Source organism: Polypterus senegalus, chromosome 5 (assembly GCF_016835505.1).
Source record: "Polypterus senegalus isolate Bchr_013 chromosome 5, ASM1683550v1, whole genome shotgun sequence".
Taxonomy (NCBI): domain Eukaryota; kingdom Metazoa; phylum Chordata; class Cladistia; order Polypteriformes; family Polypteridae; genus Polypterus; species Polypterus senegalus.
Genome location: NC_053158.1, coordinates 33,438,306 through 33,456,762, shown reverse-complemented (window position 1 = coordinate 33,456,762; position 18,457 = coordinate 33,438,306). Strand labels below are relative to the sequence as shown.

Genomic DNA, 18,457 nt, shown 5'->3' with positions numbered 1-18,457 from the left:
GCCAATCAGCCTTAATCTTGAAATTTTTTAAATGGAGAAGCTATGCCTGAAAAACATGAAGAAAAAGCCAATCAAATAAAGTGAAAGAATGCAAACTTCACGTTGATATTAACTAAGCCTGGAACCTAATGTAGGCCTCTGGAGATATCTGCCAGCTATACACCCCATCACATTTTTCTATTATTTAATCACTACTGATGACTAACTTAATTTTATGTTTCGATATGCAATAGTGAGCTCAAGTAGTTTTCAGAATAGTATCCTATGTTCAGTAAATGATACTTGCTTTACATTGTAAGAAGTTTGAAAAACAAGAGGCGATCATTCAGTCCATTACTGAACATACATTTTTTTGTATGAAATGTGCTATATAAATAAATGTTGTTGTTGTTATTAGCTACTGTAAATTCTAAATTTTAACTCATCCAGATACTTGTTGAAAGTTTTTAGTCAAGGTTTTCACTTCAATGTACTATTAGAAAGTCAAGTAATATAAATATAACTGCCAACTCAAAGATTAATAAAAAGTTAAGTTTTTGAAAACTTTGTAAAATATTTTCTTATTTTTAAATTGTCCCCTAATGGGCTTAAAAATGCTACATGTTGTATTCTGCACTCGCTCACTGTGAATAAGAAGGAGCTTTGAGGCTCTTCTTCGCTTCTTGCCTTAGGCAGCCAAAAATGATGTTTCAGCCATATAAAGTACACCATATGGGGTTGTAGCATTTAACGCCTCAACTTTAAATTGTGACTCCCTGACCTACTAGCTGTTTTCTGCAACTAACAGATGAAGCACAACAGAACTTCTCTTTGACTAAATATGTTCTGCATTCCATAATGTTGGGTGACTCTCCTGAGGCAGGTGTCTGATTTGTGCTTTTCGCTGATGAGTTTGCCCACCATGACCCGGACCTGTTTAATCAGGCATGGACACAATAGGGTGGATATGTTCTTTCAATGGACTAAAGAAAATTGTATTTTGTTTTTAATTAGTTGGGGGCATTGGTCCAAGTTTTAAGTGTATTTTCATACATAATGATTTTCTTGAGATGTTAATAGAGTTGACCATCGTTCCTTAGTGAGTAAGTGGAAGGGACTGAACTGCCATTAGTTTAGTTTTAGTGTACAATAAAATGTATGTATCAGGCCACAATGCCTACACTTGTATTTTATAGAATATAGTCTTCTATAAAGAATAAAATACAAGATTGTTTCCCTTTTATGCGGCTTGTGCTAAGCTTTCCCATGGGGGCTTGCATATTTCAACAGCATGTGACTCACTTGATAAATTCTTTCACAGTAAATGTGTGGCACCATTTTCTGCCATCAGTACTGCAACACTGCAAGTGCCACTTGCACAGCAACTGATGCTCACTGGGTAGATTAGCATTGTGAATCACAAGCAATTAATGTCATGTTTTATGCAGAATGGGTTGATAGTATTCCAGATTGCAGATATCCCTTTTCCATTTTCTACATGTTTTAAACTCATTTTAGTTCATGTGTGCACATACACTTACAGTCTATAAGAGTGATAAGAGTGTTGGTGTTAAGATTTAGACATTTGAGGCCCATCCTAAATTGGACCCAAGGGCAGGAAGATAACTGGATGGACAGATGAAGACCAGGTGGAGTGTTAGAGAGTGATAGAAAAAAGAATCATGGATCAGGTAAAAAAAAATAGTTACATGTAATCCTAATTTTGATCAGGAAGGAATAAGTGCATCAATCTTTATTTTGAGGTTATTCTCGGAAAATCTTAAGGGGAAAGCTGGGAAGCAATGATTGACACTCTGTGACAAAAAAAGGCTAAACCCGGAAGGAATGGTCCGGCTTGCATTTAACACATGTGGATAATCGGCATTGTGAGGTGCCAGTAATTTATTTTCTATGTGTGTTAAACACAGCTGCCTTTGTTTGTTGACCTATCACTATGCGGCTGCAAATCCATCATTTAATTTACAACTTGATGGCAGGCCTGATCACCAGTTGTTAAGAGATGGGTTACAGAGGAGAGATTTGACTTTAAAACACACTGTTTCTAGGACAGCAGTCTCTTCCTTAATGCCAGCAAAACCATGGATTTCGTCAGATGCAGACCACATACTGTATCGCTGCATTGGAGGAGATAGTGTGAAAATGGTCAGCAGTTTTAAACTTGTCTTGACAAACGATTTACTTCATCAGATTTCTAACATAAACCTGGATGCTTCCATCTGTTCTCTCCAACACGTGCATGTGCACAATGGAGCAGGCTCTCACTGGCAGCACCTGTTCACCTCATGACATAAGATTAATATTACTGGCACACAGCTTCTTTCCATCCAAGACATTTACAACACACCCTGCATTAGTAAAGCAAACAGTATTATTAAGAACCTCTGCAGTCGTTCACAGTCACTTTTATCTTACCCTCATAATAACAGTTCACGATCATCAGCAGTCTTATAGATTTAGGAACAGTTTTTATCCAACAGTCTTATGGTTACTCAACAGCCACTCGTTTCGATAACTGCACACATACCTGTTGTAACCACTAGGGGGCCACCACTACACCCCAGACCACAGACACAGCAATGCCCAACACAATTCCAGATTCAAATAAACGATTTTTAATTTGAGAAAATGCCTTCTTCATACAAGTATCAGCAATATAAACCAATTTCTCCTTCCTCCTCCATAATAGTGCTGTCCACCGCCCTCTGACTCTGATTCAATTAAAATGAGGCAGCAAGCTTTCTTTTAAACTATGCCTGGGAACCACCTCTGGTCTCCTGTCCAAGTCATAGCATTTCCAGTTTGTGCAGAAGACAGGGAAGTTACTGTCAAAACCCGAGGGCTGCGTTTCTAGATCCCAACTCCCATGTAACCCTGCAGGTGTCTTAATTATCTCCATCTTTGAGGAACACTGCCATCTGTTGTGTGGGGGAATGAACTGCTCCTGGTAAACCCTTTCATCCGGTCCATCTATTATGGCCGGGTACGTATCCTTCCTTTATCCCAACCAGGATGCCTGTCTTGCCTTCTTGGAACTACGATGTATATAAAAATATATACATTCATATAGTTTTTTATTGTCTGTTATTATAATTGTACTATACTGCAGTCACCAGTGTGTAGAAGACATGCAAGTAATACTTAGATTATATTGTACACACATTAAACTTTATCTTGAATTTATTATGGCAGCTAGAGCGTCACTTATCACACATAACATTAAAAGGAAACAAGTGGACAGATACTTCTACTTCACTATAGCCAGAATGATTAGGTAATGAGTTTATCATTTGTGTGAATGGCTTAGTTGGGTTAAAAGGTTACGCTTTATGAAATCAGCCTGATATATCATGGCAAATGTTAGCTTATGGATATGACTGGCAGCTATGGTAGCAGCATAAAGCTCTGATGACCATTGGGAAGATTGTGGCTCATGTAAAAGACATCAAAGCTCTCACAGTAACAATTTCCCACCCACCAAGGACTGCCAGGTAGTACACTGAAATAACAATTTGCTGAGGTGGAACTCAGTTCACAATGTCCATTGCAGTGCTTACCACTGCCCCATGCCATTGCTACTGCATTAGATTAGGTAAAGCTTTATTAATCCTATAGGGAAACTCACATGCACACAGCAGCAGAAACATAAAAACAAGGATACAGACCCACAACACACATAATACAACCAGTCAATCCATTGATATGTCATAATAAATAAATAAATACATGTTCATTGTTCTGATATTTCAAAATGGTCTTTTAAAATAAACTCAACAAGAGCCATGGGAGGAAGCATTGAAATGCCAGATAGCAGTGGGCAGAAAAGACCCCCCCAATGGCACTTCTGAGCATACCATGGTGGAATGAGGAGCCTGTGGCTACAAGAGAGCCCCTCCTTGCCACCATCCTCTTTTCTACAACAGCTTCCAGTGTGCCCACGGTTCACCTTGTGATGGAGCAAGATTTCCTGATAAGTTTATTCAGGCATTGTGCTTCTGGAGCTCAAGTTGTTTGCCCAGGAGACCACAGCATAGAACATCACATTAACTACTATGGACTGACAGAACATTTTCAGCAGTTTGCTGCACACATCAAACGACCTGAATCTCCTAAGCTTGTGCAGTCTGCTCTGGCCCTTCTTATATAATGTCAATGTGTTTTCAGAGCAGTCCAGTATGTTGTTTATGTGGACCTCTGGTACTTGTAGCTAAGAACCAGTTCTACATCCTCACCCTGGATGGTGAGAGTTCTCATAGGCTCCTTGGCACACCTAAAGTCTGCCACCAGCTCTTTTATCTTGCTGATGTTGTGTTGCAAGTTGTTGTCTCTGCACCACAAGACAAAGTCCACAACCTTCCTGTACTCTATCTCATCTCCATTATTATTGTAGCCTATGATGAATAAGCCATTTGAAAATTTCTCTAGATTGCAGTGCTTGTATTATGCTGGAGATCTGTTGTGTAGAGGGTGTGCAGGGAGAGAGACAGGACAGTTCCCTGAGGTGCTCCAGTAATACACATCTCTGACACACGGTCCTTCAGCCTCACAAACTGTTGTCTGCTGATCAGGTAATCCATGATACAGGAGATTATTGGGGCATTGAGATGCAAAGTCTTAAGCTTTCCTCAAAGTCGCTGAGGCAGAATGGTGTTAAAAGCACTGACAAAGTCAAAGAAAATGATCCTGATTGTGGTGCCAGCTTTGTCCAAGTGGGTGTAGGCTCTGTGGCAAATATAGATAAGAGCATCTTCCACATCTGTATTTGTCTGATAGGCAAACTGCAGAGGATCCAGATGTTCTGAGACCAGGGGTCAGAACTGTTTTAGGACCAGCCTCTTAAAGGTTTTCATGATGAATGAAGTAAGAGTAACTGGTCTGAATTCCTTGGGATCACTGGAATGACCTTTCTTTGGCACTGGGACCACATTGGATGTTTTCCACAGCTGAGGAACCTTCTGCAATTTCAGGGAAAGGGAGACTAGGTGTGGGCGGCACAGTGACGCAGTGGGTAGTGCTGCTGCCTCGCAGTTAGGAGACCTAGGTTCGCTTCCCGGATCCTACCTGCGTGGAGTTTGCATGTTCTCTCTGTGTCTGCATGGGTGCATTGGCTATCCTAAATTGTCCCTAGTTTGTTCTTGGTGTGTGGGTGTCTGTGTTTGTGTGTGTGCACGCCCTGCGGTCGGCTGTCGCCCAGCCCAGGGTTTGTTTCCTGCCTTGCACCCTGTGTTGGCTGGGATTCGCTCCAGCAGACCTCCGTGACTCTGTAGTTAGGATATAGTGGGTTGGATAATGGATGCATAGATGGATGGAGACCAGGTGTTGTAGGACAACAAAGAGCTGGTTAACAAATGTTTTCAGCACCCTGAGGCTGATTCTGTCTGACCCCGAAGCTTTGTTTATGCAGAGTTTTCTCAGCTCTCTCTCCTCGCATCATCAGCAGACACACAAAGTCCAGAGAGTGGAGAGGAGCGAGAGACCACAGGTATGACATCATTGTCGGGGAAATTCGTTCAGGGTGTAGATGGCAGTTAGGATTCTAGAAGTTCCTCAGCTACAATAATGTTGCTTTATTTTCCAATGTGAGGTCCTGTTAATAAAATACAAAGCTTTGAAATGAACAGTTATATTCTCATTTTATCCTGCATTTTTGAGATGCATTCATGTGATTATAACTGGGGACTGGCTGAACATTTATTCTTGGCCATATGTCAGTGTTGTGTAGGTAACTGATTCATTCACTCAGTCAATCAGTCAACCCACTTAGTCCTGAACAAGGTTTCAGGGGTCTGCTTGAGCCCATCCTAGCTAACACAGGGCACAAGACAAAAACAAACCCTGGACAGGGTGCTAGTTTGTCGCAGGGCAAGCAAACACAGTCCAGCCACACACTAGGGCCAATTTAGGATCCCCTGAACTGCATGTTTTTGGACTGTGAGAGGAGACAGGAGCACCCATGCAGACATGGGGCAAATATGCAAACTCCACTCAGGGAGGACCCAAGTCACAAACCCTGGCGTTCTTACTGCGAGGCAGCAACGCTACCACTGCGCCACTGTGCCACCCATGACTGATTCATTTTCCTCCAAACATCATTTAACACAAGGTGATGTCTTGTTCTTGTTGTTTTATGATCTTGAACTGCCATCAAACTAGGTGGAGGTCACTGTAGCATAGAATTTGTAGTGTCATTTCCAGCTATAATATTTTTATGGCCAAAATACATTCGCTTTCAAAAATGCAGAATGTGTTATTGTACTTTTTGTTGTTCCCATACAAGTATCACTGATATTCGTATATTGATCTGTAGAAGGAATTTCATATTGATTTTGCAAAAGACTTAATTTGCATTATATTACATTTGAATTAGTGGTGGATTTGAAAAATCCCTAAATTTCCATTGAAACTCCAAGCTTGTGCTTGGTATAGATGAAAAGATTGACAAAGATATCTTAATTCACTGCAGAACATGCAGCATATATAAAAGCTATGAAGTAACAGATATTAAAATAGTTTGAGGTCCACACCTCCAGGACCCCAATGCTGTCTGTCTTGTCTGACTCCATTTCTACAGTTTGGCTGTGGTTCTGCCATTAGTTGACGGACAGATATTGTTGTTTTTCATTTATGTTAATTAGTTTCTACTTTGTTTTGACAAATTTGAACAAATCTGCATCCTCCTATGTGACTGTTCTGTATTTAGTGAGTAGCGTAATCTATTCTTGCATTTTGCCTTGTAGTTTGTACTGTTGTATTGTATTTCTGAAGTGGCAATGCTTGATTGGCCTTTAACTCTGTGAAGATGGCTGCCTGTGTCCTGTTTTGTGTTATGTATTTACTGCAGTTTTTGACACCCATTTCACACCTTACCAACCAGGAAGGGGATGTCTCTCTCTGAATTGCCTTTCTAAGATCTTTTCAATTATATCCCTACAAGGGTTTTTTTGGGAAATTGTTCTTGTCTTCTTAGGCAATCAAGGTTGGGGGTTTGTCAACAAAAAAAAAAAACAGGGCCCTTTAAATCCCATTCAGGCATTCCTTGTGTTATTTTGGACTACATAAGAAAGAAATTGTTGTTGTTGTCCCAAAAGAGGGTGAACTTCCCCTGTAAATAGAGAGTAAGAGGAGAAGTGAATATCCAGTGTAATTCAGCCTGTTCTAGCCCTGAGGCAGTCATCATAAGAAAAGTGAAATATGTCTTGAATATGTGCTTGTTGTACCTACCCACTATGTGGATCTTAAAATGAGCAGGAGGACTATTCATTTATTCTTGTGAATTTCCTCTTGGGATCAATAAAGTATCTGTCTATCTTGATATTCATGTTTGCATGTTTACCTTTTTTGAACTCATAACAGAACTCAAATAATGGACACAGGGGTGAAAAGTATACTTAAATAGTGCAAATAATATTTTAACATAGGCACATGCTGCATGATCTCTCCTGGTGTAATTTGTTTTATTAAATGAAGTTGAGGTGTGGGGGGGGTGCCCATCTTCCACTATAAAATTCTGTGTTTCCTTTTAACATAATTATGTAACATTGGCTCTGTGGTACATATCCCATGAATTAATGATTACAGACTTATACTAAAAGTCATAAACTGTGCAATGTCGTTAATGACTGACTGACAAGCAGGCAGACAGACAGGCAGAGATGAAAAGATTCTCTTGGGTCGATAGCAGGTCAGATGGGTCAATCTTTAGTTCTCTCTGATTTGTCAGCAGTGCTGACTGCCTCATTCAATCAGCCGCATGGGTAAGATGCAATTAAGTCAAGGGTCTAGGTAAGGATGCTTCAGCTTAATTGTAACGAAATCTGCCTCCAAAAATATAAGCTCATTTGAAAACAATCAGGTTTCAATGTGATAGATATTGAGATATTATCAGTCCTCCATTTGCTCACTTAACAACACTGATAAAACGTGCCCTGTGGTGCGACGAAGGGGAGAATATGTACGTGAATTCTTTAATGAGAGTGAAATCCACAGGGCTAAAGCATATGAAACATGCCTGAGGCTCGCAGCTGTCAGTTATTTGTCATGTGTAATCCTGGTAACTCTTCTAACAGAGTAACTGAGTGGTGTTCGCCTCAAGGCAACAGGGAAGCTTTGCACTCAGAGGAGATCTGTTGATTTTGCATAGCATGTTAAATAATATTCTGTGGGTACTGGTTTATAAAATTGTTTTCAATAAGAACATCGCTCCTAGCACCACAAATCACTATCTTAGGTACACAGCGAGGATTGGCAGATGGAACTGACACTTTCAAATATTTGGATGTATGCTTTGGCTGTACGGTTTGGGATTTCCATCTGTGGCTCCCTTTAACTCTTTAAATTGTCTGAAATGGTGCCATCTAATTATAAGATCTCAGGTGAAGTTGGGCTGAAGTCTATTTTTCAATTAAGGAAATGAATCAAGGAATAGTAGAAGCATTTATGAGCAGACCCCAAACCTATATAATACCAATGAGGCCAAATTATGATAAAAGAAAGGATTTATTATAACAAACAATAAAAATCAACAGAGTGCAGGGCTATTATAAATCAGAGTAAAGCGAACATAACAGAGCCTAAATTCCCTCTGTCCTTACATAAAAACAATGTCACATTATGCGATTTCTAGTGGTTGAGTATGTCCGCATGTTGCTGTTCTCGTCGCTGGGCCATATCGGTTTAAATAACTGAAAAACACTGGGAATGTCTACTCTATCAGCAGAGTGCCGCCGTCCAGTGCAGTCATGCTTGCCCTGTTTTGTGACAGCCAGTAACGTGTAGCCTGATAGAACCAGTGCTATACAAAGAGTTAAAAGGCACAGGGAGTTTAATTTCAGTCTCAGCCCTTTTTTTCTCTTTTTCTATTCTGTTGTGGACTGTAAAACGTGAGACATCAGACAGACGAGCTTCTCTTTTGTTTGTCATATCAAAAACCCCTGTATTCCTTGTTCCCCATTACTGCATTATTTAAATTGTACTTCCAAGTGAGCATTCATTGGTTGTGAGCTCTCATTCACACACAACCCACCCCTAAAACATAAGACAAAATAAACCTGCATGATGTTATTGGAGTGTGTCACATTATGTGGCGGGTTTCTTGGGAATATGCCGTCAACTGCCTCTAAGAGTATGTAAATGAAGTCTGCAACTGAAAATAACTGAAAAACTTGCATAATGTGACATAGCATTAATGGAGATATATAAACTATAAATGATCTCCTTGGTATGCTGACTGGTCCACTTTCGCAGTCTATTTCTTAGGCACACACACTTTGTCTTTGCCTCTCATTCTGGCATCTCTTCCGCCAACCATATGAGCGAGAATCCTCCCAGTTCAAAGACCACCTCTCTTGCCATTGGAAAAGGCTTTAAGGCCACAGGCAAGAATGCTTTCTGAGGAAGACCTGATATCTACTTCAGGGATGAAAAATGTCTCGACACTCCCCCCAGTAGCCCCAGTTGTCCATGCACCTGTGGTTCCCAGCTCCCTTTTAAAGGGCTGGGACAACCGCAGCTCACATGTCCACCATAGTGCTACGAACTGGACCAGCTTATTTTTTTCTTTAACTAAATCTTTATTTGCTACCGTATTGTGAAGAGACTTTAAACATCAAGGAAAACTGTTAAATTTGTGTTTCGCATTATTTAACTACAAGTAAATATTGTTTTATTATTATTATTTTTTGAGTTTGCTGTGCCACCATTTTATTTTTTTTAAGCTTTGTCACTCCCAGAAGGTATGGTATGCCACGTCACTGATGCTACATTTCATAGTCCTCCGTTGCATTAAATGCAGCATCTAAGATCACAGATCCAAAACTTAAACCAGCTTCAGTGTGTTCTGTCAGTGGTGTACATCGTTTGATCACACTGGGCAGTGTCACACCGTATGACAAGACTGGGCAGAGATGGAAGGACATTACAGATGCTGTGGCATTTTATATTGGTAAAGACATGGTGCCTGTTTATACGGTAAAAAAACCTGGGTTTGTTAGAATGCTAAATGTAGTGGACCCCAAGTATAGAATACCGAGCCGTAAATATCTTGCGGAGGTGGCATTGCCCCGTTTGTACAATGAAACATGGGGGGAAATCACCATGCACTTGGAAAAAGCATTGTTTTACTCTGCAAGGCCCAGTAATTTGTCTAGGAAGTCCTTATCGATCCCTGCAACAAGTGTCCCTTCTGAGAGGGTCTTTAGTGCAGGTGGCAACATTGTAACATGCCAGAGGGGCATGCCTGAAGCCAGAGTCTGTAGATAGACTCTGGCTTCCTGGCAAAAAAATTGAAACATTAAATAAATCGGAGACAAAAAACAACAGGTAATTCATTGTATCGCTGTTTCACATATTGTATAGCATTATTTTGTTTGAATCAAACACAGCCTCAGACATTTGCTAGTCATTTGGTGCTGTTCTTGTTTTTCTTCTGCACTTTAATGATTGAAGAGTGTTTCACATTGTGTTATTGTTGCACTGCTACACGATGTTGGGGGGAAAACTCACCGAAGACCTTTCTAATTTGTTATTTATAATTTATGTTGTTATTGCCTGCCCATGGTGCCTTATTTTATGTAAATGTATTTCAGTTTATTTGTTAAATTATTTTTCTGCATTTTCTGTTTTTTTTTATATTTATTATTTAATGTTTACTTTATATTTAATTTTTATAGCACCCCTTTAGTGTAGTTTTTTTGTTATTGTTGTTTCCATATAGTTTCAAAATAAAGGAAACTATTTTTGAGTTCTGTAAAAAAAAAAATGATTAAAATCGAAAATCGTCCATATCGCACAGCCCTAAGAATAATTTATTAATTTAATTGAAGCACCATTGCACTTTGTCACTTCAGTAAACTTTTTCTGCACTTTTGAGAAAAGAAAGTCTTGTCTGTCTTCTCACTTGCCCTGGTCCATCTCAGTTCATGATTACAAAATGTCCTGGCAGGGGTTGCTGCCAATGGCTATGGGCACTGGGGTATCACAGGGCTTTTGTAAGCAGTCACAACATATATATGTGCAAGTGAGTTTACTGCATGTATATGTTACTCTTAGAAGTGCTTTCATTGTTACAATTTAATTACAAATGTAAATTAAATGGATCTCCATGCATGCACGTTATTAAGTTTACCTTGAATAAGGCTTTTTACTTTGTAATTCATCTTCAATAGAATGCTGTCTATTCTGTCTTTGAGTTTTTTATGAACAAACTAAATGGTTGCTAAGGCAGACCCTGAGGCCTTGTTTCCTTCATGTCTGATAATTACCATTTCCATCCCGCCCTTTATAGAGACACTCGATGTGAAACACAGTAGCTGCTATGCACTCAATGCATCCTGTTATCAGCAGACTGATGAAGAAAATAAAAATACGACTGCCTTTTAATCCATCAGGCAGTCATGACACTGATTTTTCAGTATTGTTAATGTCAGGCAGCTTTTAATATGAGCCGATCATTAGCATGAAATAAAATAAAACACTCTAACCTCATGCAGATAGCAGACACATAATTAACTAATGAAATTTAAATCTCTGTAAAGCCAGGAATTTCAGGAGTTAGTGTTGAGAAAGCCAGGCTAAGATTCATGACATATTTCTGTGTAGCCCTAAGATGAACACTTCTCTATGATCATCCATTCAGTGTGAACTGTGGGAAGTGCAATTATCACCCAGCAATCTAACTTTCTGCACTTAAAGATACCTCATGGCATTTTGCAGGATTGTAGTTCTAAATATAGTTCATAAAACCACAGTGATTTGTTAAATAAAATTGCATGCGGTGTGGGGGGAAAAGAACCAAAAGGTACACCAAAGATAATTAAACTAAGTGCCACTTAAAGAGCTAATCGAATAATAAATAATGTGAAACAGAAGTACATTAAAATCTTCAGTGTGCATGGGTTTGCCCTCAGTTAGTGGTATTTTGAGCAGAACTATTTTTATGTCACAATAAATCAATCTGGTTTGTGACATTTGGCATACAATGCTGTGATAGGATGTCACCTTGTCCATTATTATTTTCCTGTCTTGCACCCAGTGCTGTGTGGATTGGCTTCAGTTCGTCGTAACCCGGAGCTGAATGACCAATTTTAAGAATCACACTACAGGACTTTAGGTTACTGGATCTTGTTGCCTTTCTAATGTCAGATTACATAACTAGGAATCACAGGGGATGACAGGTTACACTACTCCCTCACAACTTCTCAGCTCTTTCGGATGTCCTAGTTTAGCAAGAGTATGACTAAGCTGACACATTTTCATAGCCAACCAATGCAGTGCACACAAAAATAAACATAAGCTATAAAATTGACTTCCCATTGAATATTAAAAGCCCATTTCCTTCATTTCTTGAGGCCTCCATTTTCTTCTCTTTTTCTTTTCCACACAGTTTTGGTTGTGCTGTTCTCAGTTTACATCTTAAATGGTGGGACACAATGAGTTCACATGTCACAGGCTGTTGCTATAAATAATATGACTGTTGCTTTGAAAAGCAGCCATCACAATATTAGTGATGGCTACTGTAGTGACCCTGCCTTATACAAATGGGGGTAGGTCAAAAAGACACCAAAGAACAGAGTTATCTTTTTTATAGGCCTGAACTCCAAGGTAGGCCTTACACCAGGCAGCCTAGCCCAAACTCAAAAGGCAAGCTTTCTGCAAGAAAGGTCCAAGGACTCTAAAGGATCTTGAGAGATTCTGAATTTTGGAGGAATGGACTCAGTTGACTATATATGTGTTCTTCCATCTCCTTGATCCTGAAAAACAAAATGCTCAGGGCCATGTGCATTTTGAGAAAAAAGTGTATATTTTTGAAGGTCTATTTATTAATTTAAATAAGTTTATCATTCATAATTTCAGAGTATGATCAAAATAATGAACAATAAAGACCATTGTTGCTAAGGGTACTACAAATTCTGGAGCAAGCTTCATCTGTAAATTAAATAGTGCCTTTCACTCTATCTATCTTTCATATAGTGCCTTTCACTCTATCTATCTATCTATCTATCTATCTATCTATCTATCTATCTATCTATCTATCTATTATATAGTGCCTTTCACTCTATCTATCTATCTATCTATCTATCTATCTATCTATCTATCTATCTATCTATCTATCTATCTTGCTGTTCCCTGACACATAATTAGTAATTTCTGGGGCTGTGAAACAACAAAGCTAACTACTGCTTCCCCATGTATTCCAATATCACATACATGCTATGGTAAAATAATTAAATATGTTAATGTGGCGACAAATAAACATCTTTTTCTGCCAATGCCTCTACCCCAGTCTTTATTTATTTGCATTACCCTGAATTGAAAGGTTTTTGGGACATTGTTTCATTCAATGATTATGTACTTTCTGAGTGTTGTCTCCTTGTTCAATCTGTGTTCATATGATTTTTTCTTTAAAGACCCTGCTTGCCTTTTAGAATTTAAAGAGCTAAAGTTAGGTCAATTGGCAAAATCTCCATTGGTCTCATATAATGTTGTCTTCCATTCTGGTGTTTAGTCCAGGGCTGGTTCTTTCTTTGCTCATGTTGCTGTCAGAATAGCTTCTGATTTTTCCTTAACCTTGTACAGGAAAACATTCTCATAAATTTGCGGAATGGGTGGATGATTTTGCGAAAGATTCGCCTCCTTAACCTTACTGGCCTTAAAAAATGTGTAACTGAGTATGCATTTTATTTAAGACTATGATGGAAAAGAACTGAAATGCACATCAGAAAGGATTTTCAAAAACAACAAATTTATTTATGGGCTCCAGAAAAGACAAGAAAGACAATTAATGATTAGACAGATCCAAGCTAAGTGAGAAAGGTCACCTGCAATGTCTGGAATCAGAGTCTTCAGAAGGAGCTTCACAATTTGCTGCGGTAAGCAACAATCTAGCAGACGTTACGTTGACCTTGTCTCATGGCAGCCGGCTCCAACGGCAGATGTTGGCCATTTCATTTCCTCAGTGTTCGCCCACCATTTAAGTCATAGTTAACAGGAAATGGCTTGGCCCGCCTGTCTACATTCTGATCCAACTTACATAAATGGCGCTGCAAGCATGGGCTCTTTTTAATTATACACTGGCTGCCAGTTGTAAGTTAAACCTGGAAATATAGGGAGTTTTTTGTTGCTTGGTCATTAGTTCTGTCACATGACAGGTTTTCCAGCGGACTTGGCATTTGTCACAGAAACAGTTAATTCCATTTATTACTCTTTTTTTTTGAGCAGTTGTTTGCAGATCTCTAGAAATGCAGGAAGGTAGTTATTTTTTCTTATAGCCAGAGGAGCTTAGTAAGTTGCCTGCTGTCAAATTACTTACACTGGGAAACAATTATTTTATGTGAAAAAATTACTTTCTTGACCTGCTGAAATATTCCTGAAGTATTTTTTTTGCGACCCAGTCATTGGGATGATGACAGAATGATTCTTGTTGAGCATATACTGTACTGTATTTTGCTTGATGTGCAGAAATAATTGGCAGCCATTATTTTCCCTTTCAATCATGTGATAAATTTGACACTCTTGAAAACACTTGTTTCGCTTACTACTCCATATTTGCTCCGAAGTCTGAGAATCCTCTTTGTGAAATCATGGCTGCCCCCTACAGAACTGACTGTTAAAATTATTTGTATTATTTCACTGAACCATAGTATGCCCCTTCAACAGTGGGTCAGTACAGGCTGCTTTAAATAGGAGGCTGCAGGCCACCCAGACAATGCAGCAGATGTACACTTAACCCGGATTCCTTCTATGTATATAAACTCTTTAATTCAGTTTAATCAGACATACACCACAATGAGGTTTCAGTAGAAAAACATATTTTAAATTATTAACAATTCATATAATTTTTAAACAATCGTGCAGGTGCTTGATGTATTGATGTACTGATTAAAGAGAATTTAATTTCTAAATTTTAAATTATGAGGCTAATGGTGCTAAAATGTTTGGATGTTCTGTCGTGTGTTTCTGTTATTTCGTTATTTTTGTATTACCTCACCTTATAATTATTGTCAAATTGGCTTGAACAAAGTGCAGAATGCAGTGTTAATTTACTCCAGATGGCATGGTGGAGCAGTCGCTTCACATTTCCTAGGACCAAGATCTGATCCCGACTTTTTGTGCAGTTTGCTCTATTCAGGCACGTTGCTGTTGAATGAAATGACATCTGGCAGCCACGGTTGCCAATGTAGGCTGCAGCACTTCTTGAGACAAAAGCAGACAAAGCAGGTTAGGAAACTGGTTGGACAAAACAAGTCAAGTCAAATTTTATTTGTTACATTCAATTATTCACAGTACAATATGTGGTGAAATGCTTTCTTGCTGAATTCCAGGACTGTGTATTAGAAGAAGAACACAATAAATTCTCAGCTCTATAACTATCAGTAAATATCAATAAGTTCAATTAAACCATTATATTAATATTAGTCAAAGTCAAAGCAAACTTTATTGTCATCTCAACCATATACAAATATACAGATAGAAGAAATTGCAAAGCTCAGCGTCCACAGTGTAACATCATGAAGTGCAAATAAAAAAATTTAAATAAAATTAAAATTAGAATTAAAATTAAAATTTAAAGTTAAAATTAATTTTAAAATTAAAACACAAACAAGACAAGACATTGTGCAAAGACAAGACAAGGAAGTAGCAGCAATATTGACGTATAGTAAGCAGTATCAATATTGATGCAATGTATGGTATTATGCAATCTAGATACACCAATATAATCAATAAATATGTAATATAATAAATACTAGATATAGATAACAAGTAAATATATGATATACATATTATATTATTCTATATATTTTATATATCATAAAAATATATTAGAAACTAAATAAGAGAATTAACGATAAGTTCTTGGCACTGACTGGACTATGGAAAGAAGCGCCTCCTCAGGTTCTCCAAACTGGTCTTCAGGCAGTGGTAGCATTCGTCGACTGCAGCACAGAGAAGAGGCCATTGTTGGGTTGGCTGGTATCTCTGATGATTTTGTTTTCTTTGCCAGGGTCCAGCATTGCTTGGTATAGATGCCTTGAAAGTTAGAGAACACACATTCAGCTGACCGCGCCACTCTCTGCTGTGTCCTGTTTCCAAACCGGGGGTAATACTTTCTGTCAGGATACTTTCAGCGATGGATTTCTAGTAATTCTTTAGTATCTGGGAGGATACGTGTGGTCATAAAGACATTGCTGTGCCTTCTCCACCGAGGTGCCAATATGTTTGTATCAGGTCAGGAGCCATGTGATGTGGACACTGAGGTATCTGAAACTGTCCACCGGAGTGCTGTTAATTCTGAAGGAGGTGATTGTGCCTCTGCTGTTTCCTCTCCTTTGTCTTGCTGTCATTCAGGAGAAGACTCTTGTCCTGACACCTGTATGACAGGCTATCCACTTCATCCAGGTAAGCCTGCTCATTGTTGTTAGAGATCAGGTTTACCACAACTGAGCCATCAGTAAACGAGACAGCGAAGTAGAGAAGTAATAACATGTTTTATGAGTGACATTCTCTGAATGATAACTTTGTTAAGTGTAGTCAGCTGTTGGTGAGTTATGGGACCTGAAGAGGCCATGATGTGTATTACTTTTTCTTCCAGTTTCTTGTAGCAGACTGAATTCTAAATTGTGATGCCTTGTCATCTGGCAGATATACAGTAATGTGAAATCGCTTCGAGTGCTCTGCAGATTATGCGGTTCAGAATATTTTTATCATTTTTTCTTTTTGAAAAGTCTGGGAGATGAACACCATATTACAATCAATGTTCAGTGTTTTGTATGTTTTTTTACCTGCCTCTTTTCTTTTGTTTGGAATATCCTAGTATATCATCAAATTTGATGTCATATGCGCTGCATGAAGCCCCGGATACTGAATACTTTTGTCTTGGTTGAATATTAAATGTTAAATAGTTATAACTCAGAAAGATGATGGCATTGAGGCAGTCTAAAGCCTCTATAAAGTTGGATAATGTAACAAGGGTTCAATTGTGTTGGGTGTCTGCAAAGTATGGGCAGCATGACACTTGATGAATTGTCATCTAGAATAAATGGAGCTTTACAGTATGTTGTGAAACCTTTTAATCTAAACTTTAGACTATCAATTGGTTGTGAACAATATGTAGGGCCTCAGTTTGAATAGTAGTTTACACCATTTCTGAAAATTAATGAAAAGTGTCATGAATTTAGGGTGCAAAAGAGTCTTTTCCAGTGACTCTGTAAGTACTAATTGCTGCATATAGAGCTGGGGGTGGGGGTTCTGTAAAATTTCAAATTTTTCTTTTCATATCTATCCTTATTTACCTTGGTAAGTCAGTCTTCATTTTGAGTTTGCCATTATAGTGTTTTGCTATTTGAAATGGACAGGAGTGAAAAAATCATTTCATTGCATGCTCACTTTATGTTTAGTTTGTGGTACATTAGTGTATATTTTTGCATGAGTGTAATGAGAAAATGACTGCACTGATTATTAACCATCTTAAATTGTTGTTTTCCACCCTAGTCCCGACCTATTCCTTCACACCTCACTTCAGCGGCAGCAGAGAACATTTTGGCCTCAGCTTGCGAGAGTGAAAGCAGAAATGCCGCAAAGAGGATGCGTCTCGAAAGACCACAGGTATCTGTCTGATCCTGGTTTCTCACTGGTAAAATGTTTTCCGTGTTGTAGCTTTTGTTCCGACTCTAACCGTACTTAAATTGGTAATACTGAGATATGCAATTAACCCTTAAGTCATATATTGAGTATTCCATAAGAAACTCAGATACAGGTTTCATGTACAGTTTGTTACTTAAATATTTCTCAAAAGCATACAGAAATATACTGCTGATTCTTCTACTTCAGAGATCATCTAAGAAAGCAAAACTACTCTCCCCCTTTTCGTACAATTGGAAGAGTTATGCTGGTATTTATTATACTGTACATCATTTGTATATCATAACTTGATAAAGAAGAGAACCTTCTCCTACACCTCTGGAGTGTTTCTAGCGTTTGGGTAATTTTTGTATTGACACAAAGAATGAGCTTGAATGAATGAGATTGTCACAATGGTTCCTAAAATGATTTTCCAAATTCTGCACATTCTTATCTAGATGAAAAATCAGAGAATGTAATGTAAAAAATGTAATAATGGACCAGGTCTTTATAAACCTTCTTTGTAAACAGTGTGAACCAAACACAAGAACGAAATGTAACACTGCAGGTGTTAACATTGTGCTCTGTCATTAATACATATAGTATGTTGTCTTATGAAAGCATTAAATAAGCAATTTCAAAAGCTGCAGAGTGTTAGTGCTTAGCCATGGTCACTAAATCAGCATGACCTGTGAAGAGCAGCTACCAAAAGAGATGAGCAATACCTGGTCACCAAGCAGAACAGAAGCCATGATATACAATTATATAACAAAGAAAAATGTATTAATGTCTGCAAATCCAAACACAAGGTTAAAACAAGCAGAGGCCAGAAGTCATAAGGGAGCCA

The 18,457-nt window shown here is 38.5% G+C and overlaps 1 protein-coding gene across 3 annotated transcripts in view; it reads left to right on the top strand.

The window, feature by feature from the left end:
* The window catches only part of LOC120530198 (nucleolar protein 4-like), a 432,135-nt gene that overhangs the window by 354,345 nt on the left and 59,333 nt on the right, over nt 1-18,457 (top strand). For all 3 annotated transcript variants that reach the window (XM_039754462.1, XM_039754461.1, XM_039754463.1), the window contains one exon: nt 17,482-17,595. In XM_039754462.1, the coding sequence (XP_039610396.1) occupies nt 17,482-17,595 (114 nt within the window). The remainder of the gene's footprint in view (nt 1-17,481; nt 17,596-18,457) is intronic.